At 47.4% G+C, this 9,662-nt stretch overlaps 2 protein-coding genes across 2 annotated transcripts in view; both read right to left on the bottom strand.

Annotated features, from left to right (window-relative positions):
- The window catches only part of CACFD1 (calcium channel flower domain containing 1), a 5,918-nt gene extending 5,124 nt beyond the window's left edge, over window positions 1-794 (bottom strand). Inside the window, exon 1 of the mRNA XM_009082112.1 lies at window positions 671-794. Coding sequence (XP_009080360.1) covers window positions 671-794 — 124 coding nt within the window. The remainder of the gene's footprint in view (window positions 1-670) is intronic.
- Window positions 795-3,034: 2,240 nt separating this feature from the next.
- The window catches only part of ADAMTS13 (ADAM metallopeptidase with thrombospondin type 1 motif, 13), an 18,421-nt gene continuing 11,793 nt past the window's right edge, over window positions 3,035-9,662 (bottom strand). Inside the window, exons 21-30 of the mRNA XM_009082115.1 lie at window positions 8,917-9,046; window positions 7,936-8,125; window positions 7,135-7,252; window positions 6,692-6,821; window positions 6,006-6,222; window positions 5,231-5,516; window positions 4,639-4,785; window positions 4,012-4,188; window positions 3,489-3,673; window positions 3,035-3,211 (exon numbers count right to left, since the gene is read on the bottom strand). Of these exons, the coding sequence (XP_009080363.1) occupies window positions 3,035-3,211; window positions 3,489-3,673; window positions 4,012-4,188; window positions 4,639-4,785; window positions 5,231-5,516; window positions 6,006-6,222; window positions 6,692-6,821; window positions 7,135-7,252; window positions 7,936-8,125; window positions 8,917-9,046 (1,757 nt within the window). The remainder of the gene's footprint in view (window positions 3,212-3,488; window positions 3,674-4,011; window positions 4,189-4,638; window positions 4,786-5,230; window positions 5,517-6,005; window positions 6,223-6,691; window positions 6,822-7,134; window positions 7,253-7,935; window positions 8,126-8,916; window positions 9,047-9,662) is intronic.

Raw genomic sequence — 9,662 nt, 5'->3', positions numbered from 1 at the left:
ATTTTTTTCAGCAGCAGGTAATTCAGAGCTCAGCCAACTCACTCCTCTGTGTTCTCTGTGTCCTACCAAACTCCTTGAAAACACACAACACAAACCATTATTCACCTTCAAAAACATCCACAGCAGGCCCTCTGCAATCAGCAACAGGAGGAACAAGAAACACACTCTGACAGTCAGGATGGGGAAAGAAAATAAGTTGCAGGAACATACAAACACCCAAAAGTCAAATAGGAAGAACCAAACCCCATGGCCCTTTCTTCCAGCCCTGACTGGCCCATCAGCACCCTGAGCCTGGTGCTCACAGCCCTCCTGCACCACCAGGGGCTCAGCTGCTGCTCCCACCACTTCCAGGGAGTGCTGTATCCAAGATAAAACTTGAGGATTTACACACCCCTCTGTGACAATCCTTCTCCCAGGTGCCAAAGTTCAGTAGGTTTGGTGAACACAAAGCACATCCCTTGTGGGCAGGTAAAACCACCTCACTTCAAACAGAGCCTGAAGACTCTTCCTCCTGCCCAAAACGCAGCAAACCAGTGTCCACACAAACCCATAACCCCAGGCTATTTCCATGGCATGACCCCCTGCCCAAACATGACCCCACAGGAGGTGGCAGGACCCCCACATGCACTTTCACATGCAGAAGCAGCACCCAGGGAGAACCTCTGGCTGCAAGGGAAGGGGATACTTCCGGCAATCCTGCAGAGCCACCTGTACCACCAGGTCATGCCATCATCAGTGGAGGAAGCCTCTGGGTCAGGGGCTGCTGCTTGGAACTGCTCATCCTGAGAGCTCATCTCCCCTCTGCTCCCAGGGGATCAGGGGCAGCACCCTGCTCCCACCTGAGCCCCAACAGCGCAGGATGCCACCCCCCCCAGGTGACACCCCTCCTCCAGCCAGCCCAGGAGACAGCCCTAAACCCAGCCCTGGTGCTGCTGGGGCTCTGCCTGTGCCCCCATGCAGGGCCTGGCCCCCAGCAGCCCCCCCAGGGCTGACAATGGAGGGGCTCTGCCTGCAGCAGCGATGCCAGCGGCCAGGGGAGCTGCTCCACGTCTGCCTTCGTGCTGCATTGTGGGTCCCCCCCGCCAGCAGGCAGGGCTTTGGGCTTTGATGTCACTCATTAAAAAGGCTGGTGGGCAGAGCCTGTACATATTCATAAGCAGACACACAGCCACGAACCCCACGCCAGGGTCTGGGGGCACAGGAGCTCTGCATCCCCTGGATGCAGTTATCCAGACTGTCAGTGGCTGTTTTCCCTAGGAAGGGACACATGAATCTTTGTATTAACATGAATTGAAGAGTGTTACAAAATTCTGCCCTCGAGCTGAGAGAGGGACACGATCCTCTCATCTGAACGGAATTGTGTTTTCTCCATAGAAAATGGGAGTGGAAGTTGGATGCTGCAAGTCAGAGATGTCCCAGTTGGCAACCTGTTGGTATTGAAATGGTACAGGAAAACACTCTTAATCCTCTTAAATTTATAAAGACAACAGCTGCATTTTTTTGCAGATGAACACGGAGCACACAGGCAGCAACCAGAGCCCAACTCTGCACGGTTGATCTGGAACAATAAATAGCAGTGAGACTTGGGATCCAGAGCAGAGTGGGAAGACAGATCCCATCTGCTAAAAGGTTAGAAAAAAAGGATTAAGAAAAGGATGTCTCTTCATTACCATCTCCTGTCAGACAGGAAATGAAGGCCCAGTGCCTGCATCACCCATGCACTGCAGTGGGATAGCTGATGTATCCAGCTCCTCAAGGATCTTGCTTAAGGAATCTACTTTCTAGCTCTTCCAGGAATGGAACGTAAATCTGGAGGCTGGCAAGCAAAAAACTCCAGGTTTAACCAGCAAAAAACCCCAACTATTAATTAAGAAGACAGATGAAAATCACTTTGTGGTTGTAAAAGGATGTCAGAGAACTCAATTGAGAGAAAGCAGAAGCAGGGTTAAAACTGCCCAGGCAGAACCACTTATTGCATCCAGCATGAAGAGCAAGTGCAGATGTGTCCAGCCACAGGCTCCAGGTGCAGAAAAGACCCCTTAGGCAGTATATTGTGATTTTGAGGAGGATGACAGCTTTGGACCAAAGCACAGTCCAATGTTCAAGACATTAAAAAAGAAAAAAAAACACCCTAAAAAAATATTTAAATCAAACTCAAGTGAATATTTGCCATTGCTCTAAAATCTCTCTACAACTTGTATCACAGTCTCCACAATCTCTGACTGCACAGTTCCTGTGAAATGAAGACAGATTAACAGCACAGCTACTGTTGTTATCTGAGTAAGTCTTGGCACCAAACCTGTCATTAAGAGACAGAATTCTTTTATTTTCTCATAGAAAAGAAGTACTGGTATCACAGTCAGATATAGAGTAGTAGAACCACAGAAAGGGTGGCTGGGAAGGGACCTCAGGATGACATTTAGCCCTCCCACAGTTCTCGCCAGGGCTTGCCCAGGTCAGCAGAGCCTTGGTCTAGCCAACTCCTGAAAACATTGAAGCTTTGAGCGTTGCCCTACCCTCCTGGGTATAGACTCTGTCTCACCCTCACATATGTATCTAATCTCCCTGTGCTGGCACTTCATCCTCATACACAGCTTTGCCTTCTTCATACCATTCCAGAAATTCAATGGGCCTCAGTTTTGAGAGGTATTTACACTGCAAGAAAGTGAACTTTATGGCTAAACTACAGTTGTAGCTACTTCCACTGGGACACTGAGAAATTCTAAGGGTCACAGCATATCACACTGGCAGGACCCTGAGACTTCAGGGTCCAAGTCACCACTTGCAGACACATAAACTGCATTAAATCCAACCAATACAGACACAAAATCCATATGAGGAATGTTTGCTAAGTATCTGGAGGGTACATGTCTTTTGCATAATCTTTATCAATATTAACTGAGATCCCAAAGGAGTCAGTAGATATTATTGTTCTTACTCAATAAATGGGGAAGCAGTTGCAAAGAGATTTAAATGGCTCATGTGTCCTGGAGCAGTGAGCAAGGAGCAGTGACCAAGTGGACCAGAGCCTTTCTCAGTGCAGTGGCCCCTTGGATTTGGGCTCAATAGCATGATATTCAGCCCAAAAATTGCTTTGGTGATGCTTAACATTTTCATGAAATTCAATTTCAGCTTGGCTTCCCGTGGACTGCCAGAGGAATTGCTGTTTCCCATGGAACACCATCGTCTTCATGGTGCTTACATCACGGACCTGCATGGAGAAAGACCAAACAATTTCATCACAGCAGCCTACAAAGCACCTCAAAAACACTGAAGGCTTGGAAATTGGTCACTCAGGGAAAAACTGCCCTACAAAGCCCAGAAGAAATACAGTAGATATCAGTAGTGCTCATTCACATCTATGTTCCCGTAACAGAGATCAGAGCCTGACACTGATTTGTGATTAAATTTTGCATCTGGATGGAAATGTCTCATGAGGAGATGGACCTGTTCCCATGCAAATCATTCCATGTAGGTTCCTGACTCACCAGGATGTAATTAAAATGTGTTTGGTTGCTCCCAGTGCCCGGGTCAGCATACAGGGCACGGATAGCTATGCGGTGCTGGGGAGCCACATCGATGAAGGTTCGACACACAACTTCTTGTCTTGGGTCAGGCAACTGCACAGGATTCACTATTTCACCTTGGGGACCAAACAGCTGCTTGTCACAGTCTGACAGAGAGAATGGGAGCAGAGGAGAAAATGATTTAGAGAAGTATCCAGCATCTCCAAGAAAGAAATCATTTCAATTAAAGACAAGCAGAGCAGTTTCTCTAAGGATTTTTCATCTGGGAACATCAGCAAACACCTGTGGAGGGTTTGCCTTTAAAACAAAGGAACAGTCCACAACTAATACTAATTCCAACACTCCTCAAGAAAGGGTTTATTAGCTGCTAAAAATGAAGCAAGGCTCCCACAGATTTCCACAGACAACCATGACCCATGGAACTCTGTGGGCCTTGTCATGGGTGCCCCAACCCAAAGCAGCAGCAAAGCTTTCATTAAGGTACCTTGGTAATATTTTTTCGTTGCAGTTCTGCTGTTGTACTGAAGAATGACCCCATTTCCTGGCAGCACAACACGCTGTTTCACAATCAGTGTGTTCGTTCTGGAGTTTATCAGTGACAAGGGGAGATTCCTGCAGCCTGTTCTCCACATCATTCGCCCAGAAAACAGCACTATCTCACCTGGAACACATGAGCACAGGGACTAGAAACACTTCTACTTTAAGTGAAAGGCCATAATCTATCTTACACAGGTCTGGAATCAAGTCATTTCTACATCTTGTGCCTATCTTATCAAAATCAGTCATGAGAACAGTCCAGTTAACTAATCTGACTGTACTGATTCCAACAAGAGGGTATATTACAGAGAGAGCTTATAACAGGCCAAACCAAGCAGCTTCTTTAACCCCATAAACTTCTTTCATCTCATATCTATCAACAAAACAAGTAAGAAACCATTGTGTGTGGGAGAACAAGTGACACCTTCATTTTGTCCCATCTGGCAATGACTCGGTCGGACAGCAAACCTTGGTTAAACAGTTTCAGAGAGTAACAGGCTCCAAGGCAGAAAGAACCTCCCAGGGCACCAAAAAGAGGTGCAGCTTTCCCAAAGGGCCAGGCTAGTCCCAGTACCTGCACTGCAGTTGAGGGAGCTCTCCAGGATGCTGACTGTGATCTCCTCCCCGAGGGGTCGACCGATGGCCACGGTGCACTCACTGTCCCCCAAACCTGTCATGTTGATGATGCCAGTGGCATTGAGAAAGAGGTTTCCACAGACACCTGTACAGCAGAGACAGGTAAGAAACACATTCAGAAGGACCTACAGCTGCTGAGAGACAACCCCCATTCCCTTTCTGGCGCAATTAATAGACAAGTGGACACCTTTTGGGGCAAAGCATGGGAAGAGTCACAGAATATCCTGAGTTGGAAGGGACCCACAAGAATCATCAGGTCTAACTCCTGGCCCTGCATAGGACAACCCCAGGAATTACATCATGTGCTTGAGAGCATTGTCCAAACACTTCCTGAGCTCCTGAGCTGCTGTCCCAAGGGCTCCCAAGTCAGAAGAGCTTTGGGAAGCCCAGGGAAGCTCAGACAACATAGACAGCTCATGCCATGCTGTCCCTCCTAACAAGATGTATTCCCTCCTCTGCCCCTCTCTGGCAGTAGGATCACCACAACCAAGCTGAACACAGGAAGCACCTTTTGGCAGTGTCCTCCTCACCTCCACCAGTCTTTGTCTGCTCCTGAGGCACAGCAGATGGAGGCATATCCAAGCCCTTTGCCTCTTTGGAAGCTGCAGCTGTTGTCAGGTGTGTGGCTGGTGTCACAGGCTGCAGCTCTGCCCCAGGGGACCCAGTGCCCTCAGGACAGGGCCCTGAGGAGCAGCCACGTACCACGATGGCCTTGGGGAAGCGCCGGCAGAAGATTGGGTTCACCTGCTCACGGGTCAGTGAGTTGAGGCAGAAATCCTGCCGTGTCTGAATGCCATTCCCACAGGAGGTTGAACACTGCAGAGGAAGAAACCCACAGTCCTTTATCCAATGTGTTCCAGTTGGTATTTGGAAATGAATTCATTGATAGGTTCAGGCATGATCTGGGCAGGAGTGATCTCCTGTTCACTGATGCTGTTCTACCACTTGCCCTTTCAGAGCTCTTGTTTCATCAGCTCCAAGATGCCTCCACCTTCCAGGGGATCTTCCAAACTACATATTTAAATTGCAGAACCACTTCCTAAGAAATCCCAAAATATCTGCATTCCAGAAGAAAACATGCCAAACCCATTTTGAAACTGCAGCCAAAACCTTAGCTGTGAAAGGTGGGAAGCAAACCTACGGCTGCTAAACACAGGGCAGTGGAAAGGATGGAAAACATCCCTAGAAACAGTTTAACATTTCTGTGGGAAGCAAATAGACAAGGCAGAAGTTGTATTTCCCCCCTTGTATGTTTTAGGGAAGTGAATGGCTATAAAACTGCTGTGTTTGAACAGGAGGAAATACCTCTGACCACTTGCTGAAGCTCCATTCGTAAGAGCACATTCGGATGACACAGGGGACACTGGTGAGTGGCTTCTCTGCCACAGGGCACAAATGTTCCTCCAGCAAAACCTCCTTGCCTTGGTGGATCTGCACACAGCTGACCAGTTGCACAGCTAAGCCAAGCCCACAGCTGGAGGAACAGGGCCCAGCTGGGGTTACCTTCCATCTGACAGGGCATGGAGGAGAAAAAGTGAGTTAGTGATGAATCCTCACCATCTATACCTATTTCTTCTTCCTCTTACTTCTCAGCAGCTTTCTTCACCCTCAGCCTCACGTGTTTTGCTGCCTGTGGTACTTGGAATGCAGCCTTTGGAACAAGGCTGAGCAGTCTGAAGGAGGTTTGGAGTTGGACCCAGAGGACATTCCCATTTTGCAAGAAGCCCACAGACTCCAAATATACCCTGAGTCTTACAGTGCATCCACTACACTCCTCCCCAGGGTGGCAGACAAAGCTTAACTGCAGAAACAATCTTATCTCCCTCCAAAACACACACCACTGACCAGTGAGCTCAGAAACTGACCCAGAGGTCCTGGGAGTGGCATCCTGTAAAAAAGTTCAGATGACTCTTATTTTGCCATGTCCTTGGAGATAGAGGGAGGAAGGAAAGACCTCTCCCTGGCTCCTTGTCTCTTGATAATTGCTTTACCTTGGTGGGCAGGGATTGAGATTACAGACTTCCATCCTGCTCTCTGGCTTTGGTACTGGATGACAGTTTTCTTCTTGGGTTTGTTCTTTGGTGTCAAAAGCCACACACACATACTGCAACTCAGTCTTACCTAGAAAGGGAAATGACCTTACTGCATGCCAAGCAGTGTCAGTACAACTGTGTGTACAAAACAAGCAAACTCTGCCCACGCCACGGCACATTTCTTGGACTTATCCCCTCAACTCTGAAACACAGCAGCAGCCAGACCACTCTCTAAATTATTCTCTGTCTGAGCCAGGACCCTTTGCCCCTTCCAAAAAAGTTGGTGACCACAGCTACTCTTAGAACTGCAGAGGGGAACAGAGCAGGTCCCCAGGATTTCCAGGCACTGAACTCACACTTTCAGCCAAGTAGTATTACCCTGAAGCACTGAAAGATCTCACCTCTACCACAGGAGACAGAACACTCTCCAGCTACAGGGCTCCAGACATACACAGTTCGATTTTCCAGCTGGATATGCCCAAGTGACTCCAGAGGCTGAAGCAAATGTGCATCTTCCTCCTCAGAATAGAGCAAAGAGACCCAGACTGACATTGGCACCTGCTGTCCACACCAGTCCTAATCTAACGAAGCTGAGAGATACCTCCAGGTCAAGTCTACAACATATTTGCTGTCACTGAGGAAAGAGGCACATTTAAGTACTTTCTTTATTGTTACAAAGTATGTAAATATCAGGGATAGCTAAGGACATTCAACAGCCAAGATCCCTCCTAATTCCCACTACCTGAAAAGAGAGAGACACCTGAGACTGGGCATGTCTATAAAGCAGCATCTTCCCCATCTGTAAATGTAAACCTGGCAGTGGCTCCCCCATATGGATTTGCACCACTGATCCCATGCTGAGAATCCCTCTTCCCTGCTAGCAATCCTTCCCACCTCTCTGTTTGCCAGTGAGATATTTTCTAGTGGACCATGGGTTTTTTCTCCTTCTGTTTTTTTGAGGAGAAATGAAGAAGGAACATAGTCAATAGCTGCCCTAACAAACCACCATGAGCTGATGAATCCAGCAGCATAAATTAAGAGAGATGGAGGTGTTTAAAGTGACAGGATGAACCTTTAACTGGGCAGACATCCTTGGTGTAAACCACCCTCCCAGGCTCCAGCAGGAAGGTTGTTCTTATCTGGTAAGAACTGTGCAAAGATCCCAGTGAGACTCCTGAAATAAGCCAAGCCAGTAAACTTACTTTTTCCCAGCCTAAAGGGCAGACATTAACCACACATGGCACAACAGCAAGGGGTTTTTCTTCTGCTGGGCACAAGTTGTCATCCACAACAGTCTCCAGTCCATCCCGAAACTGAACACAGGTCAAATTCTGCTGGGCAACTCCAGTTCCACAAACAGCAGAGCATTCATCTACCTGAGACATCTTCCACCTAAAAGGGAAGTAATTCTATCACTTTATTCCCCATCTGAATCATGGAGGAATATTACTCAGGATACTGATTGCAGGAATGGGTAAAGCAAAGTGTTCAGCCTCTCTATTTTCAAAGCCTTGTCTGGATGCGATTGAGAGAACAATTTAAATCCTTGCACTGACAGCCTTCAAGGACTAAAAGCACCTAAGCTAAAGAGCTCTAGTTCACAGTGTAATCACTTTTACTAAACTCTTAAATGTCTCTGAAGTCAGTGTCTGGGCAGGATTGGCTCTTGGTCCTCTTTCCAGAATAATTAACACACAGCTTTACTCTCTTTGTTGGCACAATCTTGGAAAGGATGTGAGAGACATCTTCCTCTGGCCATGCCCTCAAGTGTTTTCATTTAGCAGACTACTGTAAAATATTGGAAGGACTATGTCCCATTCCTTCAGTTGACATCTCAATTACCTCGTGGGACCAGGAAAGACAGAACTCAGGACAGGAAGAAACTACTTCATACCTCCCATTTCCACACAAATGAGACTGCAGAGACTAGGTTAGCAGGGAAATGGGAAGCAAGAACTCAGCTGAGCTCCCAGGAACACCAACCTGTACAGGCACGGCTCCATGGCACAGGGCTTGTGCTCTGGAAGGGGCTGGGGGAGCTCCAGACACCACTGATCCTCTGTTATTTCATTCCAGGAAGAAACTACTTCATACCTCCCATTTCCACACAAATGAGACTGCAGAGACTAGGTTAGCAGGGAAATGGGAAGCAAGAACTCAGCTGAGCTCCCAGGAACACCAACCTGTACAGGCACGGCTCCATGGCACAGGGCTTGTGCTCTGGAAGGGGCTGGGGGAGCTCCAGACACCACTGATCCTCTGTTATTTCATTCTTGGTCTGGTCAAAGCATACATGAGCCACTGGTTGGATCCCTGGGATACAAAAGGACAAGGAATGGAAGTTCCAAAGTGAATAGTTCACCTCCACGATGGCAGGAAGATGCAGTAATTTTGCTTTACTCAATCAAAACACACAGAACTCTTCTTTCTGATATCAACTTCCCTCAAGAGTTTTAAAGTGATTTTCCAAGGTGAACACCCCAAAAGGTGAGAAGTTTGATGGATAATCCACTGCCAAAATGGAAAGATAGCTCTAAACTGGCTGTTTGCAAGAACAAGGGTATCAATCACAATTTGGTCCAAATTACTTCTAATGATCTTGCTGTCTGACTGATGAGGGACAGGCTGCTGCAAATAAGCTCTAGCACTCAGCTGCTTTGAAATGAAATTCTGTAGAGCTAACCACCTAATGTCATCCCACAGCCTTTGTGCTCTCGTGCCATCCCCCTCAAAGTGACCACCAACAGCCAAAACCAGACTACAGGTACTGGGAGAGAAACTAGACTTGCAGTGCCTGTAGCATGAAAGGAATGAAATGTTCACAAACTACAGCTATAAACCAGATTTTTAACAATAATGAACCTAACAGGTTAAGCAGATGAAAGTTCAAACTCAAAGAAGTCACTAGCAAAGCTGTACAGAGTCTCCT

This window comes from Acanthisitta chloris, unplaced genomic scaffold, assembly GCF_000695815.1.
Source record: "Acanthisitta chloris isolate BGI_N310 unplaced genomic scaffold, ASM69581v1 scaffold19959, whole genome shotgun sequence".
Taxonomy (NCBI): Eukaryota; Metazoa; Chordata; class Aves; order Passeriformes; family Acanthisittidae; genus Acanthisitta; species Acanthisitta chloris.
This window is presented reverse-complemented; position numbering and strand designations above follow the sequence as displayed.